This window comes from Strigops habroptila, chromosome 20 (assembly GCF_004027225.2).
Source record: "Strigops habroptila isolate Jane chromosome 20, bStrHab1.2.pri, whole genome shotgun sequence".
NCBI lineage: Eukaryota > Metazoa > Chordata > Aves > Psittaciformes > Psittacidae > Strigops > Strigops habroptila.
In genome coordinates, this window is record NC_044296.2 from 5,015,489 (window position 1) to 5,040,554 (window position 25,066).

At 55.6% G+C, this 25,066-nt stretch overlaps 3 protein-coding genes across 7 annotated transcripts in view; 2 read left to right on the forward strand and 1 right to left on the reverse strand.

Annotated features, from left to right (window-relative positions):
* The first annotated feature begins 1,288 nt into the window (after positions 1–1,288).
* On the forward strand, positions 1,289–7,413 carry UBXN6 (UBX domain protein 6). Of its 2 annotated transcripts, none has more exons than XM_030509319.2 (11): positions 1,289–1,466; positions 1,589–1,746; positions 1,865–1,926; positions 2,145–2,276; positions 2,782–2,879; positions 3,211–3,286; positions 3,373–3,457; positions 3,591–3,810; positions 3,894–4,024; positions 4,644–4,789; positions 5,514–7,413. In XM_030509319.2, the coding sequence occupies exons 1-11, from the start codon at positions 1,384–1,386 to the stop codon at positions 5,640–5,642; spliced, it is 1,320 nt and encodes a 439-aa protein (XP_030365179.1). In that variant the 5' UTR covers positions 1,289–1,383; the 3' UTR covers positions 5,643–7,413. The 2 variants fall into 2 exon arrangements, with proteins under 2 accessions (XP_030365179.1, XP_030365180.1); XM_030509320.2 differs by having other exon boundaries at positions 1,455–1,473; positions 5,514–7,213.
* On the reverse strand, positions 6,541–22,540 carry CHAF1A (chromatin assembly factor 1 subunit A). Of its 2 annotated transcripts, none has more exons than XM_030509317.1 (15): positions 22,370–22,540; positions 21,796–21,846; positions 20,253–21,061; positions 17,993–18,049; positions 15,206–15,447; positions 14,566–14,626; positions 14,257–14,325; positions 13,630–13,853; positions 12,973–13,141; positions 12,686–12,766; positions 12,512–12,601; positions 12,034–12,295; positions 10,978–11,465; positions 8,738–8,831; positions 6,541–7,021 (listed from the first exon to the last, which is right to left on the reverse strand). In XM_030509317.1, exons 2-15 carry the CDS (start codon positions 21,842–21,844, stop codon positions 6,936–6,938), a joined length of 2,781 nt encoding a protein of 926 aa, XP_030365177.1. In that variant the 5' UTR covers positions 21,845–21,846; positions 22,370–22,540; the 3' UTR covers positions 6,541–6,935. The 2 variants fall into 2 exon arrangements, with proteins under 2 accessions (XP_030365177.1, XP_030365178.1); XM_030509318.1 differs by lacking the exon at positions 22,370–22,540 and adding an exon at positions 22,075–22,224.
* A 209-nt stretch (positions 22,541–22,749) lies between these two features.
* The window catches only part of SH3GL1 (SH3 domain containing GRB2 like 1, endophilin A2), a 28,530-nt gene continuing 26,213 nt past the window's right edge, over positions 22,750–25,066 (forward strand). For all 3 annotated transcript variants that reach the window (XM_030509322.1, XM_030509323.1, XM_030509325.1), the window contains exon 1: positions 22,750–22,946. In XM_030509322.1, coding sequence (XP_030365182.1) covers positions 22,902–22,946 — 45 coding nt within the window. In that variant the 5' untranslated portion in view covers positions 22,750–22,901. The remainder of the gene's footprint in view (positions 22,947–25,066) is intronic.

Below are 25,066 nucleotides of genomic sequence, written 5' to 3' on the forward strand. Positions count from 1 at the left end.
GAGAGGGGGCGCTGAGGGGCGTGGCTAGAGGGGGCGGGAGGGGGGCGCTGTGTGGGGGGTGAGGGGGCTGGGGGGGACAGGGCTGGGGGCTATGGGGCAGGGTGTGGGTGTGGGTCAGGGCTATAGGTTATGGGCCAGAGCTATAGAGAGAGGACCAGGGCTATAGGTTGTGGGTCAGGGCTATAGGCTATGGGCCAGGGCTATAGGAAGGGGGTCAGGGCTATAGGAAGGGGGTCAGGGCTATAGGGTGTAGGTCAGGGCTATAGGGAGGAAGCCAGAGCTATACAGTGTGAGTCAGGCTATAGGGTATGGGCCAGGGCTATAGGGTGTGGGTCAAGCTATAGGCTGTGGGTCAGGGCTATAGGGAGGAAGCCAGGGCTATACAGTGTGAGTCAGTCTATAGGGTATGGGCCGGGGCTATAGGGTGTGGGTCAAGCTATAGATATGAGCCAGGGCCACAGGGAAGGGGCCAGGGCTACAGAGTGTGGGTCAGGACCATAGGCTATGGGTCAGGGCTGGAGGATGTGGCCAGGGCTATATATTATGGGCCAGGGCTATAGGGTGTGGGTCAGGCTGTAGGTTGCGGGTCAGACTATAGGTCAGTCTGCCCGAAGCTTGCTTGATTTCTAAACCTGGTTTTAATGGGACCCGGTTCCTCTGTGTGTGCTTTGGGGGCAGGTCCCGGCAGGAGCCCAGCAGGTACCGACCCCAAACCATGCTCCGGGCCAAAGCCTCCGCAGGGTGACAGTGGCCCCGTGGGGCAGTGGGTGCTGATGGACCATGGGCAGTGTCCGGCAGCGCCAGGAGACATTCCTCTGGGCTCTGAGGGAGGGAATGGGTGGCGAAGGGTGCTGGGGGGTGTCTCCATAGCACCCCATAAGCGAGCGCTCGCTGCTGGGCTGTGCCAGGAGGGTTGTCGTGGCTGCCCCATCCCTGGCAGTGTTCAAGGCCAGGTTGGACACAGGGGCTTGGAGCAACCTGCTCTAGTGGAAGGTGTCCCTGCCCGTGGCAGGGGTTGGAGCTGGATGAGTTTAAGGTCCCTTCAACCCAAACCATTCCATGATGCCATATCCCAGGCTGTGCCATATCCTGGGCCGTGCTGTATCCCGAGCCGAATGCCTGTCCATGCCGTATCCCTGTCCATGCCGTACCCAGGCCATGGCACACCCTGAGCTGTACCCCAGCCCGTGCCGCGCTATGGGGTATGTGGGTGCCGGTCCCGGGGTGCCCCCCCCCCGCTCCGTCAGCCGCGGAGGTCATAGAGCGGCGGGAGCCCGGAGCGGAGCCGGGGCCCGCCCCTTCCGCTGTCAGTGACGCGGGCGGGCCCCGGTGCGTGCCCCGGTGCGTGCCCCGGGTCCGTCCCGGCCCCCTCCCGGCCCCGCCATGCGCAAGTTCTTCCAGGAGATCAAGGCCGACCTCAAGTTCAAGACCGCGGGGCCCGGGCAGAAGCTGTCGGAGCCGTCCCGGTACGGGGTAGGGCAGCGGGGACCCTCCGGTAACCGCGGGGGGGGCGGGCGCGGTCCCCGCCGGGCGCGGCGCTGGGAGCCCGGAGCCGGCCGCTCTGACCCGAGCCCTCGGTCCTGCGCAGCGCCCCCAGGGAGAGCCCGAAGGCGGCGGCGGCGGCTCCGAAGCCCCGGCAGGGCCCGACGGATGAGGCGCAGATGGCGGCGGCGGCGGCGCTGGCTCGGATGGAGGGGAAGCCCAAGGCCAAGCTGGCCTCGTCGCAGGAGGCCATCAGGAGCCAGGGTAGGGGCTGGCTGCGGGGTGCCGGGGGCACGGGAACGGGGCTCACGCTCGCCCCGGGGCTCTCACCCGGCTTTGGCGCTGCCCGTGCCCTGCTGTAACCGGGGTTGGTCTCTTGTAGTGAGGAAGGAGCTGATGGCTGAGGCGGCTGCCGCTGAGAGAGGGCTCGGTGCAGAGGAAGAGGTAGGAGATGCTGCTGCTCCCCCGCCACAGCCTGGTCTGGGTTGAAGGGACCTTAAAGCTGATCCAGCTCCAACCCCCTGCCCTGGGCAGGGACACCTTCCACTAGAGCAGGTTGCTCCAAGCCCCCGTGTCCAACCTGGCCTTGAGCACTAAAGCCCCCCAAACCCCCCCCAAACCCCTCCCTGTGCTCACTCGGTGCCTGGTTTTGTCTCCTTTAGGACACTGCCCCCGCCGCTGAGGAAGGGGCGGCTGCGCTCTCCGTTTCGGGGGTCTACTTCATCTGCCCCTTGACCGGGGCGGTTGTCAGGAAGGACAGGAAGGAGCAGCACCTCAGGGAAGCCATCCAGTCAGTAAGTGCTTCCCGGCATTCCCGGCCTTCCCTTCCTCCCCGTTTGTGGCATGGGTCCCCTCAAGCAGTGACCTCTCCAACCCACCACCTTTTCCCTGCGTCTCCCAAAGGAGCCACCCAAATTCCTGCCCGAGCCCCTCCCTCGGCACGCTGGCGCTGGGAATTGCAGCCCTGTGTACTGGTTGTGGCTGGGATGGAGTTAATTATCCTCATAGCAGCTCTGCCGTGTCTTGGGTTTGTGACTAAGTCATGATGACACGCTGGAAATGGCCAAAGTGGGGAGGAGGGAATAAATCCCTTTGCTTCATGCCCAGCTTTTGCTTTACCTATTAAATGCCTTCGGCCCAACCCTCATTTGGGTTGGTTTTCCCCCACTTTGACCCTGTTGCTTCTCTCTGCCCCCCCAGCACGGGCAGAACAAGCCTGGTGCTGGGTTAAACCACAGGAGCCCCTTTGCGTGGGGCAGCGGCAGCTCCTCCTGACCAGCCTCTCTCCTTCTCTCCCAGTATTTCTCCGTAGACCCAGTGGCTGCCTCCATCATGGAGATTCACACCTTCAATAAGGACCGGGAGAGAGTGCGAGTGGGGCTGGAGACCGTGGCCAAGTACGTGGTGCTGGTGGTGCTGGATGGGCACGCAGGAGGATTCTCTTGCTGTGCTCCAGGCTGTAGAACACCGAATCCAAAGGCTTAAACCATCTAAAGTGTCAGTTGGAATAAGGGCAGCACCTCCGAGAGGGTTTAATGGTCAGTGCACTCAGGCAGGTTTGGGAGCTGCTGGTTGAGATCCAGCTTCTGTCTGGTTTGGGGAGGAAATGATCCTGCTTTCCTGGTTTTTTATTGCAGTGAGAAATACTGTGAGGTCTCTCAATCTCTTCCTACGCAGTGGAAGAGCACACCCTGCTTTGATCCATGCTGTGCGTTCCTCTTCCTGCAGGTACCTGGATAATATCTATCTCCATCCAGAGGAGGAGAAGTACCGGAAAATCAAACTGCAGAACAAAGTGTTTCAGGTGAGGCAAAGGCTCCCCCAGCTGCTCTGCCCAGGGAGGTCCTTGCCTGGAGCAGGATACAACCAACTTCTTTCCTTTTCTTCCAGGAAAGGATAAGCTGCTTGGAAGGGATACACAGATTTTTCCAGGCTATCGGGTTTGAGACAAAAACACTGCCCATTCCAGGACAAGGCAAGAAATGGGAGCGTGTTAAACTGGAGGAGGGGGTTTGTGGGTGGTGGGACATCCTGGGGGAGGCTGGAATTTCTATTTCCTCCATTACTCACGTAAAGAAGAGTCTTGAATTCTCTCCTTGTGGTTGTAGAGACCACGGAGGAGTTCTACGTCCTGAAGGAGGACGTGCTGAGCAGGCTGGAAGACCTCAAGCACTACAAGGAGCAGCTGCTGAGCTCGGAGCCCGTGCGAGCCCGGCTGGACCGGCAGCTCTGTGTGTTCAAACCATCCCCTGAGGCCGCTCGGTTTGAGCTGCCCCCCGACTTCTACAACCTCACTGCCGAGGAGCTCAAACGAGAGCAGCGGCTCCGGTGAGTTGCTTTAGGAGGCGGCTCGGGACACCAGCTCCCAGCCTTGCACCTCTCCTTCGTGCTAACCAGGCTGTTCCCTAAAGGACAGAAGCGGTGGAGAAGGCTTCAATGCTGAGGACAAGAGCCATGCGAGAGAAGGAAGAGCAAAGGGAGATGCGGAAGTACAACTACACCCTGGTCCGAGTCCGCTTTCCCGATGGATATCTCCTCCAAGGTAAAAAGCTGCCTTATCCTTCAGAAGCTTCTGAGCACACTTGTAGTCTAAAGAGCTTGACCATTAAGCAAGCTGGAGGTGCGCTGCACAAAACACAAGCGATAAAGAACCCAGAGTGGACTAATGTTTCTCTACCTCCTTTTCCCATCTCCAAGCCCTTTGCCTGGCCAGGCTTGGGGCTGCAGGCCAGGCTGGAGTGCAGAGGGAAGAATCCCAAGGCTCTGTTAATTAAATCCTGCTCTTCCCAGGCTGCCAGGAGCAAGCTGGACTCGTTAGATGAGTTTGTTACAGCAGCCAGCGTGAGGCTGCCTGTGCGGTGGCAGGCTATACAACAGGATAAAATCCGCTTCAAATCTTGCACTAGAACTCTGGGAAGCATTTCAGGCTTTCCCAGCTCTTTGTTACAGGCTGGCAGGGGCTTGGGACAAATTAAGGAAGATTTTGGCTTTGGGGATTCTGCTTTTCTGCTTCGCAGTCGAATTGGGCTGGTTTTGTGGCACTGAAGTGGTTCGTGAAGTGAGGATCAGTACAGGAGCCGCACGGAACCTACCACAAAAGGTTAGATTTGGGAAATGCCAGACTTCTCTCTCTCAATATCTCCCTTGTTTTCTCATGGCAGGGACTTTTAATGCACGAGAATCAGTCTCCGCGCTCTACGCCTTTGTGAGAGAAGCGCTCAGAGATGACTGGCTGCCCTTTGAGCTCCTGGGACCTGGAGGTCTCAAACTCACAGATGAGAACTTGGCCTTCAATGAATGCGGGCTGGTGAGTGAAAAAGAGCTGGTACCTTCCGGGGGTCTTCACGTTGTCAGAGTCACCCACTGCTCGTAACATAGCGAGAGGTTTGTGTCTTCTGCTCCCAGTGCCCTAAATGCTGCTCTGGCCCCTTCTCTTTAAGCACAAGTAACTGCTTGAAGGCTTCTGGCTCAAGGCTGAGGTCTGGAAGGAATGACCTGGCAGGAGGTTGTAGCGAGGTGGGATCAGTCTCTGCTCCCAAGGAACAAGGGATGGGACAAGAGGAAACGGCCTCAAGCTGCACCAGGGCAGGTTTAGATGGAGATGAGGAACAATTCCTTCCCCAGAGGGTGCTCAGGCATTGGAACAGGCTGCCCAGGGCAGGGCTGTAGTCACCATCCCTGCAAGTGTTCACACCCCGTGTAGCCGAGGCCTCAGTGCCAGGGGTTAGTGGTGGCCTTGGCAGGGCTGGGGTAAAGGTTGCACTTGATGAGCTTAAAGGTCTTTTCCAAGCTGGCTGATGCTGTGACTCTGTGAACTGCAGCGACCTGCCCCTGTGGCAAACACAGCCTCGGCCGTGGGCAGCAGCTCCGGCACAAGCTGCCACCAGCAAGCCCAAAGCAGCAGCCCCTCGAGAGCTCCCCATAGAAACCCACACTTGCCGCTCTTCCCAAGGGGTGTGCACGCACCCCCCCAGGTTGTGGGGTCCCAGCGTCGCAGCGCTCCAGCTCAGCAACGTGCCTTTCGCGTGCAGGTACCCTCAGCCCTGCTGACGCTGGCCTGGGACGCAGCGCTCATGGCAGACATCCAGGCGGCGGGAGAGGAGCAGCCACGAAGCCCCCTGAAACCAGAGATTCTCGCCAGAGTCCAGATACTGTCGTGAAATAAAGGGCAGCGGAGCCAGTGCTGGAGCTTTGAGCCTCTTCCCTCCCTTTCCCGTGCGGACTGTTGGGGCTTGCAGCTCCCCTGACCTCAGCAATGACGGGGGGTTCAGCTCTGCGGAGCAGGAGGCTTGCTTCGGCCGTGTCACACCAGCCTCCTGGGCACCTCCAGGTGGTTCCAAGCCCGAGATGAAGCACCACTCTCCTCCCTTGGAGGGGGGGACTCAGTGCTAGCACTAGGCTGGATTCCCACTTGAGCCTGGATCTAGGGCTGGGCTTAGAACCCAGCTTTTCCTTTTGCTTCTGTGTGCACTGGAACCCCTATTGCAGAGAGTATATTTATCTAAAGTGATGGGAATGGTTAAAGACTCTGTTCTGTTCAGAGCTGTTTGAACTGCTCTGTAGGGTTGACATGCAGACGAGCTCCCGTGAGCGCCGGGGCTGGCACTGGGGGTACTGGTGTCACTGTGGCATCACCCACCTCTTCACTCCATGCACCCCCAGGCAGACCAAGGCACTGACAGCACCTCCTTCTGCTGCCCACCGCTGAGAGCTGCAGCCTCAAACTGCAGCCGGGAGTTTAGGGAAGTAATCCATCAACTCACAGGCCAGGGAAGGTTAATATTCCCAGCAAGTTCGTTACCTACAGGAGCAAGGTTGATGCTAGTTCAGTCTTTTATAGGGCAGTGGTGGTGGCTTTGCTATAGGGCAGAGCCCAGCCTGCACTTACACAGCTCCTGCTGCAGCAGTGGGTACAAGAGCCCAACAATCAGCCCTGACAAGCAATTAACACCAGCCTAAAGCTAGGGGAAACAAGGTGTGGTTTCTTCTCTTTCCCCAAGGTAAAGCCCTGCTGCTGTGCTCGGGAGCAAGGAAGACCACAAACAGGAGGACAGAGAGAGCATAAATTCAAATATAATTGTACATCATTTATACCCAAGGCCATGCTATACAACATTATGAACAGTCATTCCCCCAGTGGTATCACAATAAGCTTATTCCAGAAGCCCTCTGCTAGTCTTAGAGATAATTTAGATACCTTCCATTACAAAGAAGTATCAAAAGATCAATAATGCTTTATTAAGGACAGATTAAGATGCAGGATTTTCTTCTTTTAAGCTAAAAACTAGGACTAAAAACGTAAGCTTCCATCGGGGCTGAAGCAGAACAAAGTGCTGTCTTCTCTTTACAAGAAATCTGGAATACTTTCAAGTATCTCCTTCAAAGATACGCTGGGCTTAAGTTTTTCTAACTCATTCTACGTACATCCAGAGAAGTTAGTAGGTGGTTAAGGCTCAAACTGAATTAGATGGGCCGAGCATGCTGGTGTCCTGGGGAGCAGCTCCTGCACCACTCGAGTCCAAAGCTGCCACTGTAGAATCTGCAAAGGAGAAAAGGGGTTGGTTTGGGTTGGGTGGTTGGGGGGTTTTAAGTATCCTCATGAATGGAGTAGGACGGGACTGCTCTCTGCTTTCTGTGTCTCCCCTTGGTGCGAGTCTCCTTTCCAATGCTATTTAAAACCTGGGTTTCAGATTGGGTTAACATCAATCCAGAATAAAAATCACTTCAACCATCAAAAAAGATCTGCCTCATCTTTGCAGTGCTTTAGACTCAGGCCGAGGCAAACAAAGACAGTTGCATGTGTGTCAACAGAGCCTGAGGAAGGGAAGCTGCTGAACAGCAGCCCCATCCTCAGGACAAGGCTTTCATCTCCCTCCACTCTTGTAATAAGCAAAAAGCAGCTTAAGATTAAATGGAAAGCTTCTTGTCAAACAGTTGCATTGTCTGTTATGGAAGGAGAGGAGGAACGTAGCACCAGATACGTCTAGAACGGGTCAAACATTCAGCTTTAGAATGGAATATGCACAAGCCCTTCTCGATCAGATAGAGGAGCTGCCCTCCACAAAACCCCACTTTATTCAGGTTGTGCCAGTGGCATTGTGAAAGCTCCATTGTGAGAGCGGTAAGAAAGGGCTGGGAGGGTTTGAAAGCGGTTTAGAGGAGCTGAATGCACATCATGTGGTTGGCATTAAGTTATTGATGTGTATGAGCAAGTATTTATAGTTAAAACCTGGCTGAGATGAAAGGAGCTGCTTCAACATCCTCATCCCACTGCGGCTGAATCTGGAGCCTGAAAGGACACGCTATAAGCGGTGGAAGCTTTGAAAGCCACTTCCTAAGGGATAACTGGGACACAAATATAAGCAAGTGCTTTGATTCTAGAGCAGAGCTGCACAGCCTTGACCAGAGCCCTCACCTGCCAACCAGCCCAGGGCCTGCCCATTGTCCTGGAATGGGTTGGGTTGAAGGGAGCTTAAAGCTCCTCCAGTCCCAACCCCTGCCACGGGCAGGGACACCTTCCACTAGAGCAGGTTGCTCCAAGCCCCTGTGTCCAACCTGGCCTTGAACACTGCCAGGGATGGGGCAGCCACAGCTTCTCTGTTAAAGCCATTCCCCTTGTCCTGTCCCTCCATCCCTTGTCCAAAGCCCCTCTCCAGGTTTCCTGGAGCCCCTTTAGGCACTGGAGCTGCTCTAAGGTCTCCCCTTCAGGAGCCTTCTCTTCTCCAGGCTGCCCCAGCCCAGCTCTCTCAGCCTGGCTCCAGAGCAGAGCTGCTCCAGCTCCTCCGGACAGCTCAGCGCGCACCTACGGCTTCAAAAGGCAGCAGGGGGGAGATATGGTCCAGACCCTACTAGTCTTGGCAGGGATTTGGACTGTGCAGACCCCAGAGGGCTGCCCTGCTGAGCAACATTTACCAACAGTTACTGGATGTGCTGAGCCTGACCCAAACGCTCACAGTTCTTACCAGAAAAGAAGTAAAAATCAAAGGTAACACTGGCAGCCAAATGCTATTTGCACTGTTTAATCAAGTGGAGGGAGGAGGGAAGAAGAGGTAAGAGCACATTAAAGACTGTAAATAGCAAAGCAGCATCTAGAATAAAAGCTAAAAAGCAGAGAAGTACCTAGAATAAAATAACCCAGAGATGAGAGCATGAGGCTTGGTGAGAAAGGGGCACAAGCACCCAACAGGTTCAGCCCCACACCCCGTCCTCTCCCCCGGGGGAGAGCCAAGAGACTGCTATTGCTTTACTTCCCCACCTTTGCCTGGCTGTATATCCACAATCATGCAGTCATCATCTTCATCATCCTCCTCGGTGTCTGCCTGGAATCCATCCATCTCTGCAGCTTCAGCCTTAAGGGAAACAAAGGGACCTTTAAGAGCAAGCTGAGGGTGCCGGGGCAGCGCTGCGCAGGGCAGCAGTGGGTGCTCCCCCCCCCCGGGGGCTCCCAGCACCCCCTGACCAGCCGGGCAGGCTGCGAGGGAAGGGAAAGCAGCAGGTCCTGGCTGCAGCGGACCCGGATTTGGGATAAAAGGCCTCGTGCAGTGGCACGGGGAGCGGGAAGCAGCCAAGCTTCTGCTCCAGGACGTTTCACCCTTGCACAACGCGACCAACAGCCTCCACAGCAAAACTCAGTTCAAACCTGGACTGAAAACTGACCGGGTTCTGCTGTTTTGAAGGGGAATCTCCCCCCTGTGCCAGTCACGTTGAATGCTTTCTTCCTTCTGAAGACGGAAACTGACTTTTGCCTGTCAGCTCTGAAGCGTGTTCTCCCCAACTCCTCATCTTTGCCAGCCTTTACCCAGGGAGGGGTGACAGTCCTTCCCTTGACCACCCCCTTTCCTACCACAGGAGCAGCACAAGCTTCTCATTTTGAATCGAGAGAACAAACCCCAGGAGTGACACCAACTGAAGCCACCAGCATTGAACATCTGCGAGTGCTTTCTGCTTCCTCTGCCCAACTGCACCTGGGGAATGCAAAGCTCAGCCCTAGGACGCGGTCCCCACCCCCTACAAGCTGTTCTGAGAGAAGAAACTTTACATTTGCACCTTTGATTCAAGCCGGAGCTCTCAGATGAAGCATCCTTCTCCCACACATGGGCAGGTAGTGCCCACTTCCAGAGCCAGGCCTCCTCTCCCCACAGCCTGTGTAAAAGCACCTTTACTTACATGAGAATAACACGTGCTGGGGGGGAGGGAGAACCTGGCAGCCTTGACCTCCCCCCCCTCCCTGCTGCCCCCACGCTCCAGCCACGCTCAGCAGGAAGGATGGGATCGAGGAGCTCCATTCAGGGGTCCTAAGGCACGAAAGGCTTTCGGGTCTCGCCACCGTCGCACAGCACCGCACCTCACAGGCACGGCTTGAAGCTGCCTTGGAGAGCTGGTGATGGGATTGTGCCACAAGCCTTTGTTTGGCTATTCCTGCTCAAGCAGTCACTTATCAGCAGTTTCCAGTGGGTGCCAAGCAGAGATTTTTTTCTCTCTGCCTTTATTTAGTGTATGAGGAAAAAACCCAAGCAGATGGAGTTCGGGGGCTGAACAGCTTCACACAAGCCTCTGATCCCCATCAACACTTGAAGGCAGAGCTGCTTCAGAAGCCAAGACAAGAATAAAGTGGGAAGGAAAAGCATCAAAAGGCTTGTCCGTGGCTTCTTTCCTAACCCCCTTGTCCACAGAGGATGAGGGATAAACCCAGCAGCAGTTCAGACCCTGCCCTTCCAATAGGTGTGGGAGCAGACGGTTGCTAACACCAAACTTCAGGACCTATATATAAAGACTTTCCTGTCTTAAATGCACAATGAAACATCACCCAACACATACTTTTCAGTCATCATTTCGGGTGATTAAGCTGTTCGCACTACCCGTGGTTACCCTGAAAAGCAGAAGCCAACGACAGGAAGACCACAACAAAGCTTAGAGCCGGAGTAGCAACTACTTCACATCCATCTCATTTTGTTCCTATGAATGATGATGTTTTGAAACCAGCTCTTGAAATTCAGCTTTATGGATGACAGGATAAGCTGGAGACTTTGCAGACTATTATAGGTTGAGTTGCAGCACTTAGGAACCACATTGAATCAGTGCACATGCAACTGATGTAAGGCACCAGCTCGGGCTATGCATCTGGCAGCCATACGCACCCATAAAAACCTGCACACAAATCACACACAGCTGCAACAGCGAGGCCAAGCAGGAACTATTCACAGCTTGGATGCAAATCACTGCCAAAGAGCAGAGAATGGAAGAACAGCAGGAAAGCAGCATTTTCAATGGAACAGACAGGCCCAAAAGAAACCCATCTCTTCAGTCACATCATTTCACTCCTTTCCCCACAAAAAAAGGGGGGCTCTGTGTGAAGGAAGGTGTCTGTAGCTTTATAGTTGGGCTCTGCTCATCTAGACCAGGGTAGGGGTGTGCCGGGGGCACTCAGCTGCTGAGGGGACACAGCTCCATCCCCACCGTGCCGGCCTGGGGAAGGACATGATGACAGGAACTCACCTGCTCAGCATCCCGAGGTCTCTTCATGAACTTGGTGATGGACATGCTGCCAGTGGGCTTCCTCCTCCCTGCCACGGGGCTGGGCTGCAGCACGGCCAGGCCCGCCGCGCTGCCACCCTCCTCCTTCCCCGAGCAAGGCACCTGCGTGACGTAGTTCCACTGACAAGGGACGGGGAGATGCTCTTGGTCAAAACTCTTCAGCACCTCGGAGTGGACGTACCAGCACATCCTGTACTCGGGTCTCTTCTCGTACACAGAGTTCTCCGAGATGATTCTCTTTAGCCTGGCTTTGGAAGGGACCCCGCTGTCCTCCCCGACGGGCGTCTGCGGGCGGGAGGCCATGGGGCTGGCGGGGCTGGCGTCGCTGCAGTCGGCGGCCGCCGCCACGTCACTGAACAGTCCCTGTCGGCAGCACTCCTGGAATTCCTGGATGATCACTTTGCTCCCATTCACGTTGCCGTGCAGCAGCGGCAGCAGGTGGCCAAGGACTGCGGGGAAGGAAGGAGGCACAAAGGTTGGGTTGGGGGGGAACAAAGAACTCTTTAATGGTTGGGAAAAGCCATCAGAACCCGTGCTCCAGAAAGAGGCCAAAGAGGCTGAGGTTAATTTTAGATCTAGGATTGTAAGAGGAGCCAAACTGGATGGAGAAAAGGCAGCCTCAGTGAAAGCTCTGACCCCTGTTCTAGCCTTTATGATCATTATCCTCAGCCTTTTGTTACTCAGTACCAAAACCTGTCGCACAAACTAAACCCTCTCCCCCCTGAGCAATAACCAGGTCAACAAGCCCAAGCACTTCCAGTCCTAAACCTGCATCTACTGAAGTGTTGTTGGCTTCATCTCCTACATTATCTGGAGCAGTTTTGGGGAGAGTGTAACCAAGGCCATACCAGCTGCAACACTGGAAAACTCTTTTCCAAGAACTCTCAGAGACTCCTTGGCTTTCAGACTTGTCATAAACAGGTTGTTCTGAACTTGACACTCACTACGAAAAGCTGTTCTCGCCCAAGCCAAGTACCAGAGTGCACCAAGACAAGTATTTAGCTCTTTAGGTCTTACTTTGCTGATCTTTTGCTCTTTTCTTGCTACATTTCTGGACCTGCTGTTCTTCCTCTGCAAGAGGTGAATCCAGGATGCAGGCTGTGAACTGCTGGAGCACCTTTAGGTCTGCGGTTGTGCTGCTGTCATGTTCTGCTCCTTCCCAGACGCAGCCGATTTTCACGGGCTGCAGAACATGGAACCTCTTCCCCTTTGCCATCAGCTCATCCCACTCCTTTGCTTTCAGCTTTTGACGAACCTTCTGATTCTCTGGATCACACTCCTAAAGCCGCAGGTGAGAAAGAACTTGAGAGATGGCCCAGGAACAACCAAAAGCCTTTTCCAACCCAGCTTTTCCCAGTGTTCCTGAGCTGCAGAAGTTGCTCCTGGACCGTGCAGACCCAGTCACATCACTGCCAACACTACAGAGCCTCCCTCTGCCAACATTACAAGATCCATTGGAAACAGATGGAAAGCCAGTGACCCCCAGTTCACTTACTTCTGTCACTCCTTCATCTTCAGATAGGTACCCATGGGGTACAAAAAACCCATCGTCATCATCTTCATCCTCTCCCTCCTCTTCGTCATCCTAAAAACAAACTCTGCTTGTTAGAAAGCACACCGGCAGTGTGACTGGGTCAGAAAGCTCTTTTCCAGCAGGCAGAATCCTTACCCCTTCACTATGGGAGAGACTTTCGCCAGGTTCCTCCTCTTCCCATTCTTCATCACTATCTACTTCATAGTCCAGCAGTTTCTAGAACAAATGCCAACATGCCCTTTCTGTCATGAACTCGAGAGCATGAGGCCAGGCCCCAGGCAGGGGTTGACAACTTGGCAGCAAAAGGGAACATGGGAGTGAATCGGGAATCCCAGAGAACAAGGGAACTTGGCTAAATACATACTAAGTTCAAGAGCAGAAGGAAGGAAAGGAAGACTCCAACAAGCCTGCAAGGTGCTTACACTGTCCTTGGACCAAGGATTCCGGGCATGGATCAGGGTGGTTTTCTTGTTCCACGTGCCCCAGTATGCAGGCCGGTGGTTCTCACAGAACTGCAGGAGTTTCATCCTCCCAAATTGCCCCCTTTCAGGAACAGCATCTGTTTTGCAGTTATCCACTACCACCACGTCACTGTTGAAACAAGAAGGCATCTTCAGGCCTGACCCACCACTCCCCTGCGGCTCAGGAAAACAGCTCAGAGAAAGCTTCAGCTCAGCCACCACCACAACCCCAAGTGCAGAACTTGTTCTCCCAACTCTCCTGCAGGAAGAGGAGCTCCAGACAAGCCACCTCCCTCCTTAGCACCACCTCTGCTTTAGCTATCAGTCCATTTCCTTTTGGAAACGCTCAAGGATGAACACCATTAAAGGCCAGCAGTGCCCACTGCCGCAGGGCAGCTGCCTGAAGCACGAGAGTTCCTGCAGGAAAGGATGTGAGAGCACTGCATGGAATGAAGGAAATCCCCCTCATAACGTACTGCTCCCTGGGGAACCAATTCTCAGCCAATGTGAGTATCCAGAGCAAAGCTCCCTCTTCCCATCAGCTCCAACATTAGATTAAGACAAAGTCAAAACCATTCTGCAGTTCATTACAGACAAGAAGTGAAGACACAGACTAACCTGTTCACTGCGTCAGTGCTGCTCTTGACAAAAGTAGGTCCAGTTTTACGTGGTTTACGACACTTTAGGTCCCTCAAGAAGGAAACTTCACTGTTCTGTGCATGCAGGAGCTTATCCAGCTGCTCCAAGAAGTCTGGATCCAGGGCGATACGACACAGGGGAGCTAAGACCATGTTCTCCTTAATTTCAAAAGGAGCAAACTTTCCACAAGAGCCAGCAAGAATCTGAAATAGCAAGTGAGGATTGGTAAGGTCTCAACACCCCAGAAACTGCGGCACCACCACAGTCAACATCTGCAACAGGCCTTAACACCAGGCCTGCAGGAAGATTTAGGTTAAGCCCTTCACATGTGAGACTCCAAGAGATCTTTCCAAAGGACTCTAGGTCTTCACAGCCAGTGCAGCAGAAGACAGAGGTGAGGTTTCTCCTAAAGCAACTACAAACTGCTTTTGGAGTCGCTGCTCTGGTCACAGGCTTGTTTTAAAGTCCTTCACACCTCTGAGATTGGGAAGTAAGAAAAAGAACTAATGCTTCGTCCACGTAAGAAGCTTGAAGGGACAGATGAGAAGGAAATCAGTGTATTTGTTAGAAGACAACTACTGAAAGACAGGAATAGCAATTCCTCACCTTCGGGGCTTGGGGAGTCTTTGGTTTCTGGAAGAACCTCGTGATTTCTGCTTTCTGGGCATTGATACGCTGCAATCCAAAAGCACATTGTACATGTAAAGGTAGGACAAGGTTTATAACTGCAGGAGAGCTCAACTTCAAACCCACTGAGGTGCAAAGCAAAGTTTCAGTCATTTACCAGGACAGAACTGGTGGAGCAGCCCCCCCACAGCAGCCTGGCCCGGCTGCACCCCCGGCAGGGTGCCAGGGAGCCCATGACCATCGTTTCACCAGAGCAGGCTTTAGAGACAAGCTGGAGAAAGCATTTACCTTTTCCTCCTCTCTCAAGCGTTTCTCCTCTTCTTTCTTTCTCTTCTCCTCAAGTTTTGCCCTTTAATAGAAAGTCCATTTTAATTGGTGTGAACCATCAAGTGTTTATTTGCGCCGGGGAAGAGGGGAGAAGCCCCAGACCTTGACCCCATCATGCAAGGCAAGAAGATGAGCTGTTAATTCAGCCAAGGAGCAGGCTTGGTTAAGCGTACAGAAGACTCTCGATTCCTGTTAGAGCAAATATTGCCCTGGTTTAGCCACAAAGTAGCTTCTCCAATCCCAGGAAAGGGTATTTAGGATATTACCAAGTTACAAGCAACTTCCTCACCAGCCTGGGCACCCGTGCCAGCAAACTGCAAAGTACAAGCAAGACTGGTCATGAAGGGAAAACTCAGTGGAGCATAACAGCACTTTTCAGCCATTTCAAAGCAGAAGCCCAGGTGACCCTGCAAGCAGAAAGCACTGCTGAGACCAGGCTCTGGTGCACGCAGCCTTTCAAGCCTTCAAAACCTACCCTGGGCCAGAGGCACGTGCTGCTCGACCAGTATAGCCCCCACAAGGGCTGGTTTAGGTGGGGATGGAAAGGTGCTCACACCAGGACACGTTATTCCCCAGGGCGTGCAGAAACCAGGGCACTTACTCTAAGGCTTCCTGCCTCTCCTTGCGCTTCTCCTCCTTCACTCTCAGCTTCTCGGCTTTTTCCTTTTCTTCTTTCTCTTTCTTTTCTCTCCTTTCTTTCTCTTTCAACTCTTTCTCCTCTTCTTTCTTCTTCTTGGCCTCCTCCTTGGCTCGCTCTTTCGCGGCTTTCGCTTCTTCTTTCAGCCTTCCCTTTTCCTCCCTTTCTGCTTGTAACTTCTGCAGCTTGTCTGCGCGCTCCTGGTCCTGGGTCGGAAACAAGCCATGAAGCAAGTTGTCATTTAGCACACAGCAACGGCTGCTGCCACGAGAACTGGAGTCAAATAAGGACTTTCTTCAGCTGAGATACTAAATCCCAACCCAGAACCACCCCCGTGTGCTGGGAGCACCCCCAGAGCGTGAGCAGCAGCTCAGGGAGGGGATCCTGCCCCTCTGCTGCGCTCTGGGGAGCCCCCCCCGCAGTCCTGATCCAGCTCTGGGGCAACAGCACAAGAGGGACGTGGAGCTGCTGGAGCGAGGCCAGAGGAGGCCCCGGAGCTGCTGCGAGGGCTGGAGCAGCTCTGCTCTGGAGCCAGGCTGAGAGAGCTGGGCTGGGGCAGCCTGGAGAAGAGAAGGCTCCTGAAGGGGAGACCTTAGAGCAGCTCCAGTGCCTAAAGGGGCTCCAGGAAACCTGGAGAGGGGCTTTGGACAAGGGATGGAGGGACAGGCCAAGGGGAATGGCTTTAACCTGCCAGAGGGCAGACTGAGATGAGCTCTGAGGCAGAAGCTCTTCCCTGTGAGGGTGCTGAGGCGCTGGCACAGACTTTTCCCAGAGAAGCTGTGGCTGCCCCATCCCTGGCAGTGTTCAAGGCCAGGTTGGACACAGGGGCTTGGAGCAACCTGCTCTAGTGGAAGGTGTCCCTGCCCGTGGCAGGGGTTGGAGCTGGAGGAGCTTTAAGGTCCCTGCCAACACAAACCAGTCTGTGAGATTCTTGTACCCATCCAGTGCTTCCCCTGCGGTGCCATTTCCAGCTCTCCCAGGACACGAGGTTATGAACCACAGCTATGTGCTGCTGAGCTACCTTGTACTGGCTCTCTGAAGGCATTAACTGTTCTTTTCCTCTAACAAATGGAGGCATTTCCATTTTCTAAGCATCAAGGAGAGCTTTGTATTCTCCTTGCTTTATATTTGAGTCATCCTCATTACCTTTGTAGCATTATGGAAACTTACTGGGAATGTAATGTTTTCTTTGCGAACACATCCCTCATGAGCTGAGCTTTCATGCTTTGCTATCAATGGCAGGGCTACCACAGGATAAATTTAGACAGTTTGATCTGATTCTGCTTTAGAAACCCATCAGGATTTCCTGATGATGTGTTTCACTCCAAACTCCAGATTGTGAACCTACTTGAGAAGACCTGGAGCTCACCAGAACTGTCACTTGTGCTAATCCATTTTAGGCAACAGACAACACCAGGCACCCTCAGCCTATTCAGGAGGCACTATGGGGGAAGATTACATTGCAAGTGTTGCCCTTTACTGTATTTCCTCCCCGAGCAACTGACATTCTCATTATGGGTCTATTGACATAGAGGAGAATGCAGAAATATAGCTTTAGGCATTGGGGACTTCACCAGCAATCGAGGCTACGTCTGTGCTCAGATGCACCAACATCCTCCCTGTGCATTTGCAGTTTTGGTTTATTTATTTCCCATCTCTTCTTGGCAACATCAAGACTGAAGCGATCAGTGTCAGGATGCACAAATAGCTGCAGAAGGCAAGCACCACACAAAACAGTGCCAGTGGTTAAACCCCAACGCAATCCTGCCCCACTGAGTCACTGCCGAAGGGCTCCTGCCTGCGATGGAACCGGGGGGAAGTTACCAGCAGGACTGGTGGGGCTGGGTGATTTTCAGCAGTTTCCATCCTCATCTCTCCCTCACATTGCTGCTATTTTTAACACATGTATAGAATGGAAGAAGCAAACAACAGATTGGACTTCTATATGGGGCACTTGCAAAAGCAAAGCATCTCGAGAGCGGGCTCAGCCGCATATAGAAACCACACAACAGGCTCCTGCCAACTTTATAAACGAGCTCCTGAGAAGCCCAGGAAGAATTCCTAAGCACAGGCCCTCCTCAACACCCCCTTTTCCAACAGGCAAAGCCCACTCCTACAGCACTCCCTGCTCAAGAACTCCCTGTGATCCAGCAGCATAGAGCAGAATGGACAGCACCAGCACCGTGCCCCTGCTTGGGTACGGAACAGTCTCCCCACGAGCTGCACTCAGCGAACCAAGAGCAGAGCTTGAACGTTTCCATGTGACACCCAACAGCTTCTCCAGCCAACCCTGAACTCAGCAGCCCATTTGCCTCACTTATTAATGAGGAACAGACCCTGTGTTTGGTGGCTTGAAAGGGGGAAGGGAACCAACCCTAAATAGCTCTTGAAGCTTTCATTTGCATCTGATCACTTTGCAGGGTGCACCTACCCTCTCGGGAAGGGTTTAGGCCAAAAATCCTCAAATGCATTTTGACAAGCAGTCAGCAACATTGACAGGTTCTTAATATCTTACCAAAGAGCACAGGAATGCAGTGCAGACCACCCACACTTCATTCCATATGCATTAAGCAGCTTTGGAACGAGCCAAGTACTGTAAGTGCATGCAGGAAGCTGCTTCCATATGCATCAAGCGAGGAAAACTGGGATAAGAGATGTTCTAAGTGGACTAAGATGAAACACAAAGGGCTTCGCTTCCTATTCACTGTAAAAGCACAGCAGCTTAGCTTTATGTCAGTGAAAATGCCTTACTCTTTGCAATCTCAGCTTCTCCTTCTCTGCAGAGTTTTTGTGGAATTTCTGAGACACCTGGAATGACAAAACACACGTTTTAGGGATCCACATCACTCCCTTTCCACGAGGCACTGGAACTCTTCTGAGGGGAGCAGCAAGCTCCACCTGAACTGGGTTAACCTTGTTCTGGCAGGTTTGTGTGTTCAGTGACTTACCTGTTCTATCAGAACACACTTGAAGCAGATCTGATTTACAGGGGAGCCTGAAGCCATCCAAATGCTTCAGTTTACTCAGCTTTGCATAACCAAATCCCTCCAGTCTCCTCCGTTTTAAAGTAGCATTTGCAAGGGAATATCATGTGCACAAAACCAAACAGAGATTAGAGCTGCTCCAAATCACAAGAGCACAACAGAGGACATTAAATTATGGCAAAGTCACTTCCTTTGAGTTAAAACTGGTTGGTTGGGGTTTGTTTTGCACCCTACCCCTTACTCTTGGTATGATATTCAGCTATAACTGCCTGAATCCAAGGACTGTTATCCCTATTTTAACACTGTTTCTTCTGGCTTTCCCAGCAGCACATCAACCTGAAGCTCCCAACAGGTCACCCTTCTCATGGCAATTAATGCTGTTATTTATATAGGGGGATAAAAAAGGTATTTGATGTTTCAGAGCATTATTCATGGGCTGCTCAAAGGCTTCATTTGCCGATGTTTCAGCACCCTGGGGCTTGGTTTCCTGTATTCCCCCGTTCCTCTTCTTCCATTCCAAGGTGGGATGTTTAAATTCTGTGGTTACTGGTTTAACAGTGACCAACTGCTTCAGCTCCTGTCCTCCCAGACGTCCCAGCTGACACAGTGCAAAGCTGCAGCAGGACAATCTGTATCTAAACTAAGAGCTCTTTCAACTGGGAGCTTTAGTTTCTCAGAGCTGTTTCCAGTGAGGAAAACAAACACACCAGGGCAGGTTGAGACACGGCCTCCCACTGTGGGAACAGCCCAGGAGCTGTTCCAGCCTCACCTCACACCACAGGAAACCACCAGCTCGCTTGTGTTCCTGTCTTCCGTGAGGAGCCCAGCACCGGTTTACTTGTTCTGCTAGGCTGGGAATCCTTCAAGGAGAGGCTGGGAGTTTTAGCTGTATAGGAATGGATCAGTCTCCCTGACAAGGAGACAGAAGAACGGGAAGCCCTGCCCCTTCCTGAGCGCCGAGCCCCAGCTGACTCACCCATAGCTCCTCCAGGAAAACCTGCGGTTGGAACTGCGTGAGCTTTAAGGTCCTTTCCAACCCGAACCAGGCGGGATTCTGGGATTTCCCTGAGCCCCATGCTCCATTCTCTGGCAGCACATAACCCCCCTCCAAAACCTGCCTCATTTTCCCCTCTCAGATGCAGCTGAGCAGCACAGATGGGGGGGGCTGCCCAAGCACAGTCCCCAGCACTGCTCTGCTGCACTGTGGGTGCCTCTGCGCCCCACTGATCTCTTCCCAAAATGACTGAGCCATGAACAGGCCACTGAATGTCACCTCTGCAGCTTCCCCTTCACTACAGGAACCACAGAGCTCCCAAACTGCAACTAAGATGAGAATAAACCGGCTCATTCTGAGCTAATTTCAAGGGGTTCCCTCCTGTGCTCCAGCCCTCACTGCCCAACAGCATCCCGCTCCCTGGGAGCACCATCCATGCAGTGAGCATTCCCTGGAGCAGCTCCTGGAACAAGACAGATGAGAGCACAAGCTCTGTGTGCTCAGCTCAGGGGACAGAGGCTCATCTGACTCGTCCCCCACGCTCACAGAGGGGGCTGCAGTGCCACTGATGTGCTCTGGCTTCAACTTCAAGCTTTTTCTATGCCTCAGCCACAGAAATTCAGAGCTGGAAAAGCTTCTGCACTGACCCGGGCCACGGCCTCTCATGGGAATTGCAGCAGCTTCAGCAAGGAGAGAACCGAGGTGGTAAAACATGAGCTAATGGACAAACCTGCTTTTGGACACTGTCCTTATCCCAGTGACCAAAGCACCACGTCCCAGGGGGTGCACTTTGAGGAGCACTCCAAAGAAATCAAATGAACCAGAGTTTAAAGCCACATTCCCATGATGCAAATACACCAGCAGCTGCAAACCAGGCACGACTCGACTCCTTCTGCCATAGCTAAGATGTAAAAGGGCAATAACTCCATCATACTCCTAACAAATGAACATCACCTTCCGTACACATCCATCCCATCGAGCCTTTTCACTACGGGCACAGGAAACCACCCACCACAGAGCAGGAGCGACCGACCTTCCTGGCGGGCGTGGAGGCAGCCAAGGGGCCGGAGGTTCTCCTGGCCCCTGCCGCAGCCTGCGCCTCGGGGGAGCTCCCGGAGCCGGAGCTGAGCGAGGAGTTGGTGAGGCCCGAGTCCCCTTCCCGGGATGATCCCATGGGCTCGTTTTCCGACGCGATGCTCCCGTCCAGAGAGGCGACTGGAGGAGGCTTTGCACTCATAATGTCCTCCAGGAGCACCACAGGCATCTTCCCCTCAAAGATGACATCCTTCAGTTCAATTGGCTTTACCTTTGTGCTCCCCATGTTGTGACACTCTGTTAACCTGGGATGTGGCCAGATTGCACCCACCGAACCTTCCTCTTGATTTCCACACGGAGCCTCAGTCTCCATGGACTCATCCATTTGGCTTCTCGGGGTGGAATCCAGGCAACTCAACTGGTTTCTCTCTTTTCCTAATGTGCCATTAGTTACAGCTAGAGATGAAGACGCTTTTGAATCCACATGGTCTATATCACCACTCAGTCTGTGGTTGGAGCCCTTTGTCAGGTTAATAACAGTTACAGGTTCGTTTGGGTTACCTTGGGGGTTCTTCTGGATAAAATGGTCTAATGGTCCCTTTCCATTAACAAGTTTGGGAGCAAAATCCAGCCCCGGCTCCAGCTGGCAGTCATTCTCCACATTGTCCAGGGATGCAGCCAACACGTCGAGGGAGGAATCCTTACTGGGACCAAACCCCCCCGGGGAGCTCTTCAATTTCTTGACTTCTGAATCAGCATCGTACTTGTCCTTCGGCACAGGGTTCAAGCGCTTGAACGGCAGCCGAGCTGGAATGAGAGCTGGGTGTTAGCTTAGTCATAGACACAGCGCTTTGGGTTGGGAGGGACCTTAAAGCTCATCTAAAGCCACGGGCAGGGACACCTTCCACTAGAGCAGGTTGCTCCAAGCCCCTGTGTCCAACCTGGCCTTGAACACTGCCAGGGATGGGGCAGCCACAGCTTCTCTGGGAAAAGTCTGTGCCAGCGCCTCAGCACCCTCACAGGGAAGAGCTTCTGCCTCAGAGCTCATCTCAATCTCCCCTCTGGCAGGTTAAAGCCATTCCCCTTGGCCTGTCCCTCCATCCCTTGTCCAAAGCCCCTCTCCAGGTTTCCTGGAGCCCCTTTAGGCACTGGAGCTGCTCTAAGGTCTCCCCTTCAGGAGCCTTCTCTTCTCCAGGCTGCCCCAGCCCAGCTCTCTCAGCCTGGCTCCAGAGCAGAGCTGCTCCAGCCCTCGCAGCAGCTCCGAGGCCTCCTCTGGCCTCGCTCCAGCAGCTCCACATCCCTCTTGTGCTGCTGCCCCAGAGCTGGATCAGGACTGCAGGGGGGGTGTCCCCAGAGCAGAGGGAGCCCGGTCACCTCACACACACCCCGGGAGCGGGTCGGAACCAACCATCGAGGCATTTCCTTAGGGCTGAAGCACAAGAGCTGAGGCAGGTCACCCACCCCGGGCCCCTTCACCGCGCGGAGCCAGGCCTGGCACCTCCTCAGCCGCGCCGGGTGACATGGATGCTCCGCGGCCTTACCTTGTACGAGTTTCCGCGGGGGCGCAGCCGCTTTGTCCCTGCACTCCATGGCTGCGGGGGGAAAGCGGCACAGTTACACACCGCCCGCACCGCCGCCGGGCGCGCTGCCCGGGCACACAGAGCCCCCCCAGAGCCCCGGGACCCTCACCCCGCGGGGCCAGCCCGGGGCCGGGCCGGACGGCGGCTCCAGGCCTCCTTTGTTACCGCGGGGAGGCCCCGCGCCCCCCGCCGGAAGCGCCGCGCCCCGCGGCCGCGCCGCTCCCCCCGGCTCCGCGCTACCTGCTCCGGCGGCGGCGGCAGCGGCGCCCGACCCCGACCGGCCCCGGCCCCGGCCCCGGTCCCGGTCCCGGTCCCGCCCCGGCGGCTCCCGCTCGTATTTGGCGGGAGCCGGGGCGCCCCCGCGCCTCGCCGCGCTGATAGGCGGAGCGCGACCCACGTGACCCGGCGCTTCCGCCCGCCCCGCCCCCTGAGAAGCACCCGTCGCTAATTGGAGGAGGAGGCTGTCAGTTTGGAGCGCTGCAGGCGCTGATTGGACGGCTGCATGAGGGCCGGCGCGGCGCCCTTAGGTCCTTACGGTTGTGTTCGAGGTCAGGCCCGCAGCCGGGACAGCGGCGGTTCGGCCCCCGGGACGGCTCCGGTGAGACCGGGGCCGCCTTGACCCCGCACCGGGCAGCGCGGCGGAGCCGCCCGCCCTGCTGCGACACGGAGGGGCCGGAGCCAGGGCGCGAAATGGCGGCGGCACCGGGACCCAATGAGCGATCGGCGCAGGGGCGCGCAGGCGCAGAGGGGGCGCGGCTGTCGCGGGGGATTCTGGGAGTTGTAGTTCTCCGGGGAGAGGAGGAGGAGGAGGAGGGCGCCGCGATAGCGCGACAGCCGCCGGCAGCTCCGCCCTCCCCCCGCGCTGTTGCGATAGAGCGCGTCGCTGTCTCTCGCACCGTGAGGCGATAGCGCGGCCCCACCGGCAGGGGGTGCCGGTTGGCGGCGCTCCGCCGGGCCGGCAGGGGGCGTGGCGGCGGAAGCGGCAGCGGCGGGGCCGGGCTGGGCTCCGTTGCGCCGGGCTCCGTGGTGCCGCCACAGGCCTCCCCGGCGCGGGCGGCGGCGGCAGCATGTCGGTGGCGGGGCTCAAGAAGCAGTTCTACAAGGCGAGCCAGGTGAGCTCCGGCGGTGGCACCCCCGCCCCGCCGCTGTGCCGGACCCCGCTGCCCGCCCGGCGCTCGGGGAGAAGCGGCGGCGCCGCAGGCGCGGGGGGGTGTCATGGGGAGGGGGGGAGCCCCGCTAGCGGGGTTCGAATCGCTTCGGGTGGCGGCGCCGGGATTCCCTTTGGAATGCCGAAGGGGAGCGGGGTTTCGGGAGGGCAGCCCCGGCAGGAGGGGGCTCGGGAAGGTCCCGCTTCCTGGAGGGCAGCGCCGGGAGTGGGAGCCCCGGCGGGAAGCGGCGCCGGGAAGGGCTCGTCCGAAGCGGGGTCCCGCGGTTTGAGCGGGCGCGGATCGGTCTGGAAACGGGCGCTCGGTGTCATCCTCAAGCGGGGACCGGGAAACGCGGCTCCTCGCTGCTCGGGATGTGGGAAGCTGCTTCTGGGCCATTACCCTCCGTTCCCAGCAGCGTTCTGCTTGTGAACAGCGGGGTTGCCCACTGGGGCTTGCTCCCCTGTGTTTCAGGAGCCATTCCCGAATTCCCTGTGCTAAACTGGGGGGAAACCGGAGTTTTCCGCAGCTCTCCCACCACATCGTGTGTTCCAGCCCTTCCAGCTCAGCCCCAGTGCGTTCGCTGCGTGTGTCGCCTCCTCCTCTTGGCCCTGGTGGGGAACAAGCGTTTTGCTTCAGCACCAAAGCGACAGAACAGATTCCTGAAGTCATTCCCCCACCCCCTTCCCTGCGATCCGTGCGCTCTTGGGCTTCCCTGCCACTTCCATGGGGAAGAGCTGTGCTGGAAGCTCGCTGGGGGAGGATGTTGCTGGCGTGGATGCGCTGTGCTGCTGGAGCAGGGGCGATCAGAGGTGAAAGCTCATGGATGAGTCAGGAACAGCGTGTTTCGAAGGGCTAAAAGCATCGGAGCGCCCCGTGGCACCTCTCCTGGGAGGGTTTGTCACCAAGGGGGGCTCGAGGTGCGCTCGGGTGGGTGGTTTCCTTTGTTACCGGTGTCCTTTTTGGCTTCCTTAGGGGGGGAAATGAAACCCAGGCCAAGGAGAAGTCACTTGCTTAAGACACAGCCTCAGAGAAGTCACTTGCCCCAGTGGCCCATTCGCCTCCACTGAGCACTCGGAGTGTGTTTGGTGTGATAAAGCGGGGGACAAGGTGTGTTCGCCATTGCCTTGGGGCTGCCTTGGGGGTCCTCTCGTGGCTCTTGTTGTCACAGGGCTTTGGGAGCTGATGGAGTCCCCAGGAGCCGGGTTTGCTGCGAGGTTTTCCACCAGTATCCATGAAGCGACTCGCTGTGCAGGGCTGGGAGGGCCACAGCCCTCGCTTGGAGGTGCTGCCGCCCCCTTTGCGGTGCTGGGCACGTGGGCATCGGCTCCTTCGAGGTGCTTTAACGTGAAACTGGGAGTCACTGGTTGACTTGGGCCGGTTTTCTCCTCTCCCTTCCCTTTCCACCCTCCTTCCCTTTTGCCTCCACCGGTCCCACTCCTCAGCCTCCCCTTGGCTCAGGGAGTTGAGGCTTAGTTATGTTTTGGCTCTTGTAACGCTCTCAGGCGCTGCCAAAACCAAACATGTGGAAGATCTTTCCTAAAACGTTGTGTTTGCTTCCACGTCTGTTGTTAATCGAAGGCAAACAGAGCCAGGAGCGGGGTCTGCACGGAGCAGGGTTCTCCTGGAGCGGCAGGTTTGGGATCCCCCCCATCTCCCTACGTGCCAAAGGGACCAGTCCAGCCTCCTGGCGAGAAGGAGGAGCAGGATTTGGCTCTGTGCTGCCTGGGAGAGGCCCCCAGAGTCCCGCTGGCCAATGGTGCCGGGGGCAGCAGTGGCTCTGGGTGTCCCAACAGGTTCTGCTGGTTCACAGCAAAACGTGCTGCTGTACAAAACAATCTCACCAAAGGCAGGAGGAGAAACAGCTCCAGTGGCCTGAGCAGGGAGGGAAATCCCTGGTGCAGGTATGAGGGTGCCTGGTCCCAGGCTCCATCCGGCCTGGAGCCGGCAGCAGCTGCTTGGACACAGGGATTTGGGGTAGAAATGGCTTCGTTTGCACCAAGGGCTTTTTAGACAGAGCAGTGGAAGCCCTAAAAGCCTGTAAAGCACAAGTACAGGAGCAGGATGGAGCAGCCTGAGGGGAAGGA